The 16,228-nt window shown below is 43.8% G+C and overlaps 1 protein-coding gene across 1 annotated transcript in view; it reads right to left on the bottom strand.

Annotated features, from left to right (window-relative positions):
- Positions 1-10,042, bottom strand: part of si:ch211-186j3.6 (neural-cadherin) — a 593,489-nt gene extending 583,447 nt beyond the window's left edge. The window contains exon 1 of the mRNA XM_068311636.1: positions 8,800-10,042. Coding sequence (XP_068167737.1) covers positions 8,800-9,880 — 1,081 coding nt within the window. The 5' untranslated portion in view covers positions 9,881-10,042. The remainder of the gene's footprint in view (positions 1-8,799) is intronic.
- Between the last annotated feature and the right edge of the window lie 6,186 nt (positions 10,043-16,228).

Raw genomic sequence — 16,228 nt, 5'->3', positions numbered from 1 at the left:
GCATGATAATGCACCTTGTCATAAAGCTCTAATCATCTCAGACTGGTTTCTTGAACATGACGATGAGTTCACTACATGTAAATGGCCTCCACAGTCACCAGATCTCAATCCAATAGAGCAGCGGTCTCCAGCCTTTTTTGCGCCATGGACCGGTTTCATCTAAGACGATATTTTCACGGACGGTTCTTTATTTGCTCGATAATAGTTAATGACGCCAGGACAGCTGTTATCTAATAATAAATCATCCGCAGTGGTTTAATGTAAAATGCAGACATTAACAGACAGTAAACAACCTTTTTTGTCATAAATTGACAATCAACATTTGTCAACTAAATAATCTTAAGAAATAATTATATTAAAAACTCGATTCAAGTGACTGCACTGCTGAGGTTTATTTTGAAATATAGCGACATACAATCAGTGCATTCAACGTAGGAGAAATACTGATCATTTCCAATAAAAGGGTGGACAAGTCAATCAAATAATAATAATTAAAATAATGAGAATTAGTGGTTGGGGACCGCTGATCTAGGAGTAACGGGAGACAATGACACCTGAAGTGTGTTTCGGGCGTTCGATCTACTCCGCGATTTGGTACCGGGTCGCGACCCGGTGGTTTGGGACCACTGACGTAGACGGATGTAACAGAGAATTGGGAAATTTTTCAAAATAAAACGTCTTTCAGACAGAAATAAATAAAATGGAAGTAATGTAAATTATTTTCTCTTTCTGTGCGGCCCAGTATCAAATGGCCCACGGACCGGTACCAGTCCGCGGCCCGGGGGTTGGGGACCACTGCAATGGAGTACCTTTGTGATGTGGTGGAACGGTAGATTTGCATCAATCATGTGCAGAAATTTTTGAACTAGTTCAACTTTTGACGGAGTGCAGAGGTAAACATTTGATGCATTTTAACATCTTATAAAATTATTAGGAACACGTTGCTTGCAGAACACAGTCTCTGACAGATTATATTATATCAACTAATCTGTAACAGCAAATACAATTTACCAGTTGTGTTCTCTCACCATTAAGATTAAGAAAGGGTATTGATTAAAATAAGTGGGGAAGTAAAAATATTGATATAAAACAAAGACAATATATTTAATTTGTTTTCGAGCACATTTTGTGGTTAAGGTGAGAGGTAACAGTGGCTCAGCGGTAGAGCAGACGTCTTGAAGACCAGACATTGCCCAGCCTTCGGCGGTTCGATTCCTGCCAAGACATCCTCAGGAGTGTGAGCTGACAATGGGAGGTGTCAGCGTAACTCCCAGCCACTGCCGAGGCACCCTTGAGAAACCCCCCCACACACACACAAGCTGCTCATTTTGGGGCGCAATCCCTCACGCGACCTTCAGTCTGCCTCCCTCAATATACAACTGCATGCCTACAGGCCCGTTATGTGTTTGTTCAGGGGCCTGTATACAACCCATATATGTGCATGTCTAACCCTGCATTGGTGAGTGAGAAGAGAATTTCCCGTTTTGGGACTAATAAAGTATGCTTCTTCTATGCTTCTAAGTGTTGCAGGATACTACATTTAGTATTTAGGCAAAGCGAATGGTCGTCCGATCGATTACATATATATGTATATATAATATATATAAAATGTCCCTCTCACCCTTGTGGGGTGGTATCTGTGTGTCATCCTCAAGCTCGGCTCCTCTACCAGAGGCCTGGGAGTCTGAGGGTTCTGCGCAGTATCTTAGCTGTTCCTAGGACTGCCCTCTTCTGGACTGAGGCTTCAGATGTTGTTCCAGGAATCTGCTGGAGCCACTCTTCCAGTTTGGGGGTCACTTCCCCAAGTGCTCCTACTACCACGGGGACCAAATTAACCTTGACCTTCCACATCTGTTCCAGCTGTTCTTTCAACCCTTGATATTTCTCAATCTTTTTGTGTTCCTTCTTCCTGATGTTGGCATCAGCTGGAGTCGCCACATCTATCACCACTGCTCTCTTCTGCTCTTTGTCCATCACCACTATGTCCGGTTTGTTAGCGAGCAGCTGTTTGTCGGTCTGGAAGCTGAAGTCCCACAGGATCTTAGCCTTGCCGTTCTCAACCACCTTTGGTGGTATGTCCCATTGGGATTTGGGTACTTCTAGTCCATACCGGGTACAGATGTTCCTGTACACTATCACAGCTACTTGGTTGTGCCTTTCCATGTATGCTGAGCTGGCAAGCATCTCACACCCTGCTACCACATGCTGGACTGACTCTGGGGCTTCTTTACATAGCCTGCACCTTGGGTCAGATCTACTGTGGTAGATATTGGCCTCTATTGCCCTTGTACTTAGGGCCTGTTCTTGTGCTGCCATGATCAATGCCTCTGTGCTGTCTGTCAGTCCAGCTTTATTCAGCCATTGGTAGGTCTTCTTGATATCAGTCACTTCCTCTATCTGACGGTGGTACATGCCGTGTAGGGGCTTGTCCCTCCATGTCGTCTCCTCCTCCTCCTCAGGCTTCTGCTGTCTAAGGCATTCACTGAGCAGTTCATCTGTTGGGGCCATCTTCCTGATGTACTCTTGGATTTTTGATGTCTCATTCTGGACAGTGGCCCTGATGCTCACTAGTCCTTGGCCTCCCTCTTTCCGCTTAGTGTACAGCCTCAGGATGCTGGACTTGGGGTGAAACCCTCCATGCATGGTGAGGAGCTTTGTTTGTAGTGGTTGGGGTGAGGAGTATTGTTTGTTTTGCCCTGTGTTGATCTTATATCCCAGCATCTCGAGGATTACTGTTGCTGTACTGTGGATCAGCTTGTTGGTCTCAGTTATGTTCCCTGTGGGGATGGTTCTTATTGCAGCATTCACATCTTCTAGCAGATCTTCTGAAGGTACTTGACAACTTAGCTTCGGTATTTGTCGGAAGCTCCAGGTTTCCATTTGGGTCACGATCTTCCTTCGCAGGTCAGCAGCTCTTGTATTGAGGCTGTGTATGTCTCTTGGGGCTTGGTACCCAATCACGGATTGTGGGGGGGGTGATATCCCCCCGCTGACCTGGCGTCCTGGCTCCCCCTTGCCGTAGCATTGTTGTAGTATTTCATCGATCTCTAGTTGTGACAGCAGTTTTCGGTTACAAATTTTGGAACACTGGGCTAACAGCTGTTTCTTTGTTAGCCTTGATTGTGGGTTTCAAAGCATCCATTGGTCCCACATCCGCCCCATATATCCCCTCTCTCTGGGATTACTTGTGTAGTAGCATTCCAACAACTCCGTATTCTCCGCCCTTGTCCATGTGTGTCTTGTTCCAGTAGCCCATTTGTCATCAGATTGCCCTGGTTCCCTAGCATCTGACGCGGACCTTGTTAACCCGGGCGACGTCCGAGCCGGTATGTCATTATTGTGTTCACTCATATTTTTGAGGTAGGCTCGTATAGCATTAAGGGTCTTGCCTAAGGACCCTCACTGGATAGTGCCCGCCATGTCTGGGATTCGAAACCACGCCCACGCCCTCCTGCGTGTGTGTGTGTGTATATATATATATATATATATATATATATATATATATATATATATATATACACATACAGGTAGTCGTTGACTTACGACCTATGCAACTTACGACCGACCGACTTTACGACCACAATGTCCGGGTAACGAGGGCATTCCCTCCAGCCACAGTACTCACGCTCTGAGGCTCCCGCGCTCTCTTCAGTCCCCACGGCGCACACACGCTGTTCAGTCACACCGTGAGATCAATAGCCCAGCTCACTACTGGCGGAATCCCCTGTCAGGGGTTTCAACTCCCACCTCCGGCAGAACTTCACTCACGTTCCGGGGGAGGCGGAGGACATTGAGTCTGAGTGGACCATGTTCCGCGCCTCCATTGTCGAGGCGGCCGACCGCAGCTGCGGCCGTAAGGTGGTCGGTGCCTGTCGTGGCGGCAACCCCAGAACCCGTTGGTGGACATCAGAGGTAAGGGATGCCGTCAAGCTGAAGAAGGAGTCCTATCGGGCCTTTTTGGCCTGTGGGACTCCTGAAGCAGCTGATAGGTACCGGCAGGCCAAGCGGAATGCGGCTTTGGTGGTTGCTGAGGCAAAAACCCGGGCGTGGGAGGAGTTCGGTGAGGCCTTGGAGGACGACTTCAAGACGGCTTCGAAGAAATTCTGGTCCACCATCAGGCGTCTCAGGAGGGGGAAGCAGTGCAGCATCCACACTGTATATAGTGGGGATGGGGAGCTGCTGACCTCAACTCGGGACGTTGTGACTCGGTGGATGGATGGATTGCAGGTGAAATTCAATCTGACAAATGCATTTGAAATTATATTATCTTAATGACATTGTTTTGCAAACTGATTAGTAACTTTAATGTCATTTAGGATTTCCCAATGTAATTGATTGAATAGATGATACTCACATTCCAATCAAGGTACATGTAGACTGACTACTGTTTCAGTATGTTAAAGACTGCATCACAGATAAACTAACATCTGTCAAGATCATGTGTGATGCCGCAGATGACATTTTTGATGTGGAGATCTAGGTCTGTTCCTGACTCTCAGATGTATGGTCTTACCTGGGTAACAGACTCTAATGTGGTCAGCAGTAACGTGCGGTCAGGGGAGGCAGGTGAGGTACAACCTCACCTGCCATCATAACAGAAAGAAAATGAAAGCTGAAAGAAAGAAATTAAATGGTTATATTTATCCAGTGATGTGTATTATAAAGTTATTTTCTATTAAATATCACCGATTTTAGGTTATTTTCACTTAAAACACTGAATTTTCACATTTACCGCTGAAATACTGACAAGAGACCTGCGGTGAGGCACCAGCCAGCCGAGCCTCACCATGGATTGCGCAATGGCTCCGTGTTTTTTTTGTCAACAACTACACGTGTGTAACGTCTTTCTTCAGTTAAGCTGTCCTGAAACAGCTGAGAATAGGCAATATGTGAGGCCCGTAGTTCTCTCTACTCAATTTTTTTTTCGCTAATTTTGTTCAGGTGTGGTGCATGAACTTCATGTACCACGTTCAATTAAACGTAACATATAAACAAACATGTTGGTAACAACTGTTTTTTATCAAATGTTCTTATTTAAGTGTTACAGTTTGTACATGTAAATAATTCTGCTCTGAGACTTTAAAAATAACCCATTCACTGCTGCTAATGGAATGGGGAATAAGCTACACTGTAGGTTCATATGTTTGTAAATCTAATTACGAGAAAATCAGTGCCTCACCAGCCATGAACCTCACCGCACATCACTGGTGGTCAGTAACCTAAAGATTGCACAATAATTCACTTGTCTTCATTGTTTACTCTAATAAATCAACTATACATTACAGGAGAGAGCCTACGTCACCTCAGGATGATTCCTGCTATTCATGACAGCAGAGCAGTGAGGGTCACCATCTGCCAGAATTATTTCAGACTCTAAGTCACCACCACAGTGGGTAATTAAAACATACAATACGCATTTCCTTTGGTCATCTTTATTTCTTAGAAATACAAGCTTAGTTTTTGTATTGTCACAACGGTTAACATTCTAATAGTTAACATGATTCACCTGTAACCATCACTCCCCACTAACTTGTGCTCCAGTATTTCTATTTCCAGATCTTCCTTCCTAATCTGGCCATCCACATAAACCATTTTTTCATCTGTTTTCGGTATTTTTTTTTACAAAGTTAATTCTATAAACTTCTTCAACAGATAGCCATGATACATGAGGAGGACATTAAAACATACAGTTACATATGAATTCCACAGAATGAACCGCTGGTGTTTAGTCATCGCCTATTTCACTGTGATAATCTGCAGTTGGGACCCTTCTGCTACTGTCCATCCGTGATCTGTTAAAAACTGATGAGAAATTGGTAACACTGTAACGCTGTTGCTGTTTCTTCTGAAAATGTCCTCAGAGTCTTCATATGCATATAAAATCTGTATTTCGGCGGCGTGGGGCATTGGCACTGGCTACTGATAGTGGTGGAAAGACATCATCTGTGCCTGGAGCTCATCAATTGCATGAGGTAACAAGTTGTTACATCCCACTGTCAAAGCGGTGATGTATTGTGACTGTCAGTGTTTGTGTGTTCGTCCGTTCATCCGTCCATTCATCTGTCCGTTAGCTAGTTAGTCCATCAAATATCTTCGCAACTGTTGTAGATAGAAAGATGAAACAAAAAGCACATTACTCTGGTGGAAAAGGAGATGAAAATGAGATGATGACCTTGAGAAAACTGGTTCAAGGTCAAATTTCAACTTTTGTATGGTCAGGAAGCGGATAAGATAGGAAGACGAAGAAGGCCAGTGTGAGTGAGAACGTGGGTCACTGCTAGTGCTTTGATCTATGAAAAGCACTAGCTTTGATCTTTGACCTATGCAAGTAGGTCAGGGTAAAATTTTGAAATCAGGGACGTTGCGGGATGTTGGAGTCTGTCACTGCATTGGTTCTTGTTTGTTTTGACGTGCATAGTGTGAAGCAGCAATTTAAATTTTAACGCCACAAAATTCCAAGCAACACTCAGACACGAAAAAAGCAACATTTAATATTGTAAGGTTTTCAAATAGATATACTCCGGTTTAGTTTATGGGCCCACAGTTTAAATTTACGGGTAATCATTACTTTTCCAAGATAATGTAGCCGCAAGAGGGCACAAGCCAGTGTACTTTTTGAAGATTTGTAGGTGCTTATACTTAGCATTACTGAAGTTTGGGTAAACAAGCAGACTAATTATAATTTATTGAAGAAGTATCTTTCCTCTCATTGAATTTCATATTGTTATTACTGCCTTCAGTGATAGCTGCATTTTCATTTATATTATTTTTATTTGCTGACTATCTGACCATTCTGCATTTTTAATACAACTAAGTAACATTACTATTGATGTTGAAACTCCTGCATGATGTATTAGCCTGAAATAAAATTATTTTTGCACTAAATTTAGTCAGATTGAATATAAACACCACGGTTCAAAGTGATTTATTTAAAGTAAGGACAGTAGTAATATTCAAAGTAATTTATTTAATTCAATATTGAGAATAAGAACTCAGGGCATCACACACAGTACCGCATGTATGGGCTTGGTGCTTACATGTGCCGTAACACTGCAGCAGTGAGCAGGACTTCCAGGTTCAGACTGTCATTTATTCATACGTCATTCACTCAACAAAGAAATAACTGCGACAAATAGTGAACATTGATTGCAGTGAGGGCGGCATAGTGGCGCAGTGGGTAGTGCTGTCGCCGCACAACATGGCGTGTCCGGGTACGAGTCCCGCTCTGTGCAGAGTTTGCATGTTTTCCCCATGTCTGCATGGGTTCTCTCCGGGTTCTAACGCTTCCTCCCACCTCCAAAAAAAATGTGCTTCAGGTTAATTGGCTAGTCCCACATTGCACGTAAGAATCAGTGCATGTGTGCGTGGTGGTCTATCTTTGTGTGTGGCCCTGCAGCGCACTGGCTTCGTGCCCGGGGTGTCCCCCACCTCACGCCCTATGCCAGCTGGAATAGGCTTCAGTTCCCTGTGACCCGCTAAATAAAGCGGAAGAAAATGGATGGATGATTGCAGTGACTAGGAGTCTAAATCAGCACTGTGCAAAAGAGACAGCTCAGCTGCTTTTCCACAAGACAATACACATTAACCAGACCAATAGGTCTATCGATCATATCAGTCCCCAGTCAGATACTGAATGTCCAAATGGAACATGTTTTAGGTACACGGAGGCAGACAGACAGAAAGACAGATACTGTAGATATTAGAGACACTTTCAGACCTGTGTTTTTTGTTATCTTTATATTCATACACTGTATTTATGTTAATGTGGCTAAATGCTCTGTCTCTTGTTGTCCTTTATCTGCAGGTAATATTAACCTGTAGGTATTACAGCTGCTCAGCATCGATATGTTCCCCAGACAGTCCAGCTTCTGTTACTGGTGGCAACACATTCACACTGTCCTAATTTCTTTAAGCACATGAATATTCATCAACATTGATGAATATTACTTAGTTTAACCTCCATAGTAAACATCGGGTAGTTTGACGCTGCTCGTACCAAACTTCACTGACTGATGGTTCCATATCACAAAAGCTAAACTGGACAGAATCCATTTAGCGCAGGGATGAGAGGCCATTGAATGCTGAATCTCTGAAGGTAAGGAAGTGAATCAGTGCCTAGCATTCATGTTAACATTGACCATAGTTATAATATGCCAGGTGAGCGAGTCGCCAACGCTGATTGTGGCCTATTTTTGTAGGCCACTTCTTTATGTGGTTGTCAGTATTAACCAAGACCTTGATTGTAAATCGTACTTAATGTTTCAAACACAATTTTGCATTGGGAGCGATGCTAGGCATTAATGAACTATACCAGATGGCAATAAATTTCTTTATGCTCTTATTATATCGACTGCCATGAACATACTGTATATTGTAGATACACTACATTCCAAAACACGGACCAGAACCCTTTGATGCAAAGCAAATCTCTTCCTTCAGTTGAACATCAAATGCAGTGGTTTTCAGAGAAAATACATGTTTTCTATATTGGTGACAGTCTTTATTTTACTTCCATCCAAGGTCCAAATTCATGACAGCATTATGAAATCTGATGGGAAACGAATCTGGACTAACTGTGAAGACGCCCCCCATCCGTGAGTATTTACACAAAACTACAACGTGACATGCTGTATTTAATCAAATTACACGGGGGTGTTAGGAATAGTGTTTATATGTTGTCCGTCTGCTGGGATCATACACGTAAGAAACGCGCTCATATACCGCTTTCTAGGTCCCTTTTCTCTGTCTTTCACACACGCAGACACTCAGTGACACAGGTCGGAGCGGTATTTCACTTACTTCTTTTATCTTGAACTTTGACCGTGATCTCCACCAAAGGCTCAGTCTCTCGATCCAGTCTCCGTGATATGACTATATCCCCGCTGTCCCGGCTTACGCTGACCGGTGAAATCACCAAGTCAGGCTCCATCAGCTCAAAGGTCACCGACTGAAATCTCCCCGGGCTCAGGTTCATCACCACTGAACCGACCCCTGCATCCTCGGACACTTTGATAAATACGGTGCTTTCTGACTCCAGGACTGATCTTGACCTTCGTTCTGGTACTTTAATTTGCGTTTTAGGACCCGGTCTCATCTGTACGGGAGTCAGAGGGAACACGACAGGCCGTGGATTAATCTCAATGGATACACTCTGACTCGTACGAGGTGGCCATCCTCTGTCCCGGGCAAACACTTGAAAAGTAATTGGTTCATCCCGACCGAGAATGGAGTCCACCAACAAGATGTGTCCGGTTTTGGGAACCGCGTAGAAACTCCCGTTTTGGGGTATCGCGAAATAGATGAGCTCTGCGTTCTTGCCGCTGTCATCGTCTCGAGCGCTGACCGTATAGATCGACGCGCGGAGCGCAGTGGCATCATCCAGGCTTAGTATCACATCGGCACTTGGGAAAGTGGGTTGGTAGTCGTTAATGTCCAAGACGTCCACCTTAACGGCAGCTACCTCAGCGATTAACAGGAGCTCCTTTTCTTCTTCCCTGGAAGACCCCGTACATTGCCCACAACACACACCGAGACCCAGTGTGTATTCAGCCCGTTCTTCCCGGTCCAGAACTACTGAAGTTTTCAACAAAATATGTCCCCGTTTATGGTGCGCAAATACACGAAAAGCATTGCTTCCGTCTCCCGTAAGTTTAAAGTGAGTCGTCGCTGAACCGGATTCCCCGGTACCGCACAGCCTCTCTGAGTTGAGTCGCTTTAACGGGACGCTCAATCCATTCACACGGGAACCGGGAGACGAGTTCTCAAATACATGACCATGAAAGAACGGCACCTGTTTCACGGTCCTGTTCCAGGAAGCGCACGACACGAAAAGCGGTACAAAGGCTATCCAAATCACGACTGAATACATCATCGTCTCCATTGCTCTAAAGCGCTCGTGTCACACAGAAATCCATGGGTGCCCTTGATCGTCAGGGATATTTTTCCTTTTTCCTTCTATGATCTAAAACTTCCATTGAATTGGAACACACATTTTTGACAGCTTAATTTCAGTCAAATCTAATTTTGCTTTGTGCGTCCTCCTTTCTCGCTCTCCTCCGTTTGCTGTCTCACCAGCAGCAGTGCTGTCTGTGCGCGTCCCAGGAAAAAAAAAAAAAGCTTCTTGCTCAAGTGCGCGTTCACAACCGTTCCGTTACACACACTCTCTCTCCCCTTTGGTGTGTTGCTATTGATCAATAATAGTTGAGGAACACATTTTTGTATCAGATGTGTGTGCACACATATGCAAGTTTGCTTTGACAGATCAAAAATCCCTTTTTTTGGCGCTGAGATGCATTTTTTGCATTTTTTGTTTGTTTCGTTTTAACCACATATAAATGCAATTGAATTTGAACACGTTCATAACATATTCTAGTTTATATTATAACTTTTGGAAGCTGTTACTGGTTTAAGAAGACGAAGAAAGAGAGGAGGAAAGTGTGTTCGTAGGAAGAGAGAGAAGAGGAATGCCAAGAGTATAGGACTGAGAGTATGGATGTTGAATGTTGGAACTATAACAGGAAAAGCTAGAGAGTTGGTTGGCATGATGCAGAGAAGGAAGGTAGACATACTGTGTGTCCAGGAGACCAGGTGGAAAGGTAGCAAGGCTAAAAGTTTAGGAGCAGGGTTCAAGTTGTTCTATCATGGTGTAGATAGGAAAAGAAATGGAGTAGGAGTTATCTGAAGGATGAGTTTGTTAGGAATGTCCTGGAGGTAAAAAGAGTGTCAGATATAGTGATGAGTCTGAAGCTAGAAATTGAAGGTGTGATGTTCAACATTGCTAGTGGGTATGCTCCACAGGTAGGATGTGTTAACCATCCCTTGTGTTTCGTCTTAAACTTTGTGCTGTACTGTCCGATGTACTATCTGTGTTGTACTTCTTGTTGCACTGCCTGTGTTGTGCTGCCTGTGTTGTAGTGCTTGTTGCACTGCCTGTGTTGTCCTGCCTGTGTTGTACTGCCTGTGATGTACTGTCTGTGTTGTCCCATGTTGTACGACCTGTGTTGTTCTGCCTGCTGTACTGTCTGTGTTGACTTTGGTGTGAGCTGGAGAAAAAGAAGAAATTCTGGTTGGACTTTGATGAAGTGATGCAGTGCATAACTAGAAGTGAGAGAGTTGTCATTGGTGCAGACTTCAATGGACATGTTGGTGCAGGAAACAGGTGATGGGCAGGTTAGGTATCCAGGAGAGGAACGCAGAAAGACAGATGGTAGTTGACTTTGCAAAAGGGATGGAAATGACTATAGTGAATACTTTCTTCCAGAAGAGGCAGGAACATAGGTTGACCTATAAGAGTGGTGGTAGGAGCACACAGGTAGACTACATCTTGTGTAGACGGTGTAATCTGAAGGAGATCAGTGACTGAAAAGTAGTAGTAGGTGAGAGTATAGCCAAACAGCATAGGATGGTGATGTGTAGGATGACTCTGGTGGTGAAGAAGATGAAGAGAGCAAAGGCAGAGCAGAAGACAAAATGGTGGAAGCTGAAAAAGAAAGAGTGTTGCATGACTTTTAGGAAGGAGTTAAGACAGGCTCTGGGTGGTCAGGAGGTGCTTCCAGATGACTGCATTACTACAGCTAATGTGATCAGGGAGACAGGTAGGAGAGTACTTGGTGTGTCAATCTGGAAGGAAAGTACAGTAGATAAAGAGACTTGGTGGTGGAATGAGGAGGTACAGGAGTGTATGCAGAGAAAGAAAGGTTAGCTAAGAAGAAGTGGGACACAGAGGACTGAGGAGAGTAGACAGGAGTACAGGGAGATGCAGCGTAAGGTGAAGGTAGAGGCAGCAAAGGCCAAACAAGGGGCTTATGATGACTTGTATGCTAGGTTGGACAGTAAGGAGGGAAAGACTGATCTATACAGGTTGGCAAGACAGAGAGACAGAGATGAGAAGGGCGTGCAGCAGGTTAGGGTGATTAAGGATAGGGATGGAAGTCTATTGACAGGTGTCAGTAGTGTGATGGGAAGATGGAAAGAGTACTTTTAAAAGTTGATGAATGTGAAAAATGAGAGAGAACAAAGACTAGAAGATGTGACTGCCACGGACCAGGAAGTAGCAAAGATTAGTCAGGATCAATCAATCAATCAATCAACTTTTATTTATATAGCCCTTAATCACATCTGAAGACATTTCAAAGCACTTTACAGACAGAAAGCCAACAATGCCCTCCAGAGCAAGCATAAGCAACTGTGGTGGGGAAAAACTCCCTCATAAAGGAAGAAACTCCGGGCAGAACCCAGGCTCTAGAGGGCAGTCATCCGCCTTGACCTGGTGGTATAGAAAGATAAATACACTGGGGACAGAGATAGGTCAAGGAAAGAGGCAGAGAGAGGGAGACAGAGAGAGAGAGTGGCAGACAGGCAAGTTTGAGTTTCATGTCCATAGTGCGCTGTCGCTGAATTGGGGGCGGGTTTTCCAGGCCTTTCGATATCCTGTTTTCCATCCGCGTTCTCCACCTGTGGAACAGAGGTACAAAGACAGCGGCAGTACTGTGCAGACAAAGAGTGTAATTTGACAGTAATAATAAATTCTAGGAGTATAGAAAGATAAAGAAAGAAGTGACAGAAGCTCCAGAGTATCTCCCTTTAACGGGAGAGACAGAGAAAAACACCCTTAGCAGCCTCGGCCTATAGCAGCATATCTACTGGGGTGTGTGTTATTTCAATTGTAGGCTCTATCAAAGAGGAGGGTTTTTAGTCTACTCTTAACTAAGCTAAGGGAGTCTGCCCCCCGGACCGAAGCTGGGAGATTGTTCCAGAGTAGAGGGGCCAGATAGCTGAATCTTCTGCCTCCTGTTCTACTCTTAAAAACCCGACGGGTCGCCAGAAATCCAGCATCTTCGGATCGAAGGGCCCTGGGGGGGTGATACACTTCAATAAGATCTTCAATGTAAGACGGAGTCTTACAGTGTGATCACAAGGACTTTGAATTGAATTCTATAATTAATCAGGAGCCGATGAAGTGACGCTAGGACAGGAGAGATGTGCTCTCTCCTCCCAGTTCGAGTCAGTAAGCAGGCAGCTGCATTCTGAACTAACTGTAGAATCCTAATAGAGGCCCAATAACCCTAACCCTAACAGCCCAATAATAAGGAATTGCAGTAATCCAATCTAGAAGTAACAAAGGCGTGAATGATTTTCTCTGCATTTTTAAAGGATAAGAAATTTCTAACTTTAGCAGTATTTCGCAAGTGAAAGAAGGCTGTCCGGGATACACACTTTCCATGAGAATCAAAGGACAGATCTTGATCAAAAATCACTCCAAAGCTCCTGATTTTGTTGGTGGAGGATAGAGCAATGCCATCTAAGTAAATTGCAATGTTAGAGGAATCATCTCTAAGATGCTTCGGCCCAATAATAATAACTTCAGTTTTGTTACTGTTTAACATTAAGGAATTGTGAAGCATCCAGGATTTAATATCCCCGAGGCAGGTTATCAATTTAATAAGCTGATCAGATTCATTTGTTTTAATTGATATAATTGCGTATCATCAGCATAACAATGAAAATTAATATTATGTTTCCTTATAATATTTCCTAATGGTAACATATAGAGATTGTGTTTTTGTAGATCTGGAGAAAGCTTACGACAGGGTGCCCAGAGAGGAACTGTGGTATTGTATGAGGAAGTCTGGAGTGGCAGAGAAGTATGTTAGAGCAGTGCAGGACATGTATGAGGACTGTAAGACAGTGGTGAGGTGTGCTGTAGGTGTGACAGAGGAGTTCAAGGTGGAGGTGGGACTGCATCAGGGATCAGCTCTGAGCCCCTTCTTGTTCACTATGGTCATGGACAGGCTGACAGACGAGGTTAGACAGGAATCTCCATGGACTATGATGTTTGCAGATGACATTGTGATCTGCAGTGAGAGCAGGGAACAGGTGGAGGAGAAGCTAGAGAGGTGGAGGTTTGTCCTGGAAAGGAGAGGAATGAAGGTTAGCCGCAGTAAGACAGAGTACATGTGTGTGAATGAGAGGAACCCAAGTGGAAGAGTGAGGTTACAGGGAGAAGAGATCAAGAAGGTGGAGGATTTTAAGTACTTAGGCTCAACAGTCCAGAGCAATGGAGAGTGTGGAAAAGAGGTGAAGAAGCGTGTACAGGCAGGATGGAATGGATGGAGGAAGGTGTCAGGTGTGATGTGTGATAGAAGAGTTGCAGCTAAAATGAAGGAAAGGTGTACAAAACTGTGGTGAGACCAGCGATGTTGTTTGGTCTAGAGACAGTGTCACTGAAGAAAAGACAGGAGACAGAGCTGGAGGTAGCAGAGATGAAGATGCTGAGGTTCTCTCTGGGAGTGACCAGGAAGGATAGGATCAGGAATGAGTGCGTCAGAGGGACAGCACATGTTAGAGGTTTTGGAGATAAAGTGAGAGAGGCCAGACTGAGATGGTTTGGACATGTCCAGAGGAGAGATAGTGAATATATTGGTAGACGGATGTTGAGTTTTGAACTGCCAGGCAGGAGGCCTAGAGGAAGACCAAAGAGGAGGTTTATCGATGTAGTGAGGGAAGACATGAAGGTAGTTGGTGTGAGAGAAGACGATTCAAAGGACAGGGCTAGATGGAGGAAATTGATTCGCTGTGGCGACCCCTGAAGGGAAAAGCCGAAAGGAAAAGAAGAAGAACATATAGAGATTAAACAGAATTGGCCCCAGAACAGATCCTTGGGGTACTCCACAGGTGATAGTCCCTTGATCTAAAGATTTATTATTTACATAGAGAAACTGAAATTGGTCGGATAGATATGACCTAAACCAGTCTAGTGCTGAGTTTTTAATCTCAACTTCCTCTTCCAATCTCCTTAAAAGAATATTATGGTCAACAGTATCAAATGCTGCACTCAGGTCTTATAAGACTAGAACAGATAGAAGATCTCTATCTGACGCTGTTAAAAGGTCATTTGTGGCTTTTAGCAGTGCAGTCTCCGCACTGTAGTTTGTTCTAAAACCTGACTGAAAATCTTCTAACATATTGTTCTCTTACAGGTAGTCATTTAGCTGTTTGGCCACTACGTTCTCTAGGATCTTAGATAAAAATGGCAGATTAGAGATTGGCCTGTAATTTGAGAGGATGCCAGCATCTAGGTGCGGTTTCAAGTGTCCACATACGTGGACAACACTTTTTAGCTCTTGTGCTCACAAGTGTGTGCACTTTGGAATTGCGAGTGTTTTGGTCAAGCATTGTCCGTGAGTACAACATGAAGATGGGTGGTGTTGACTTGATGGACAGAATGATTAGTTATTAACGCATGGGCGCCCGTACAAACAAGTGGACAGTATGGATGTTCATGCACTTCACAGATCTGGCTTTAGCCAACAGCTGGCTGCTCTACCGCAAAGACCAGAAATGTGCTGGACCAAAGACGATACCCATCGGGTTCCTTGAGTTCCGTATGGAAGTGGCAGAGAGCCTCTTGGCCCAGCATCATAGTGCAGATGCAGACCTGTCAGGGGAATCAGAGGAGGATGATTCAAGTCAAGGGGTAAAAGGTCATGTGACAAAGATGCCCCATGTCTCAGTCCGCAGGAGTGCTAATGCCCATCTCCCAGAGATGGTTGGTGTAAAGAATGCTATTCGCTGCAGACAACATGGTTGCACTGGAAGAACCAGAAGAACCATTGTGTGACCTGTAAAGTGTTAGTTTGCTTTTCACACATAGACAGGGACAAAGAGTACAGGTTCAGGTACAGGTTCATACACACACACACAGTAATAATGTGAAAGAGTACATGTACACTGTGTGTGTGTGTGTGTGTGTGTGTGTGTGTGTGTGTAATAATAATAATGCAACGTTTTTGTTTTGTTCACTTGATGTTCTAAACACATTAGTAGCCTGATGCAACTGTAAGTGTTTTCAGAATTATTTGAATGTTTTATATTTTGTTTCAGTAGTTTAACTGTCCAAAACGGGAAAAAACTGAATTTTAACATGTTGTTTTTACTCTATGATATTCAAAACATGTTCAAATATATGTGTATGTGTTATTAATACATGCAAAAGCAGTCAGGGAAAAACAGCTGTGTTCAAGTTGGAAATAAAGAGTTTTTCATTCTGTTACGCAAAGGTGACTTAATTGTGTTTTTTTGGAAGTTCGGACCCAGAGTCCAAATATGTGGACATCATTTTTCTCTAACAGTACATCAGATCAGAGGATGATGCTTTCATTTTTCTTCTAATTAGGTTCCAATAGGCCCAAATATCAAAAAGAAATAAAAAATGCATGTAAAAAAAACA

Source organism: Antennarius striatus, chromosome 1, assembly GCF_040054535.1.
Source record: "Antennarius striatus isolate MH-2024 chromosome 1, ASM4005453v1, whole genome shotgun sequence".
NCBI classification, from domain to species: Eukaryota; Metazoa; Chordata; class Actinopteri; order Lophiiformes; family Antennariidae; genus Antennarius; species Antennarius striatus.
Note: the sequence above shows the minus strand (reverse complement) of the source record. Positions and strands in the feature narration are given on the sequence as shown.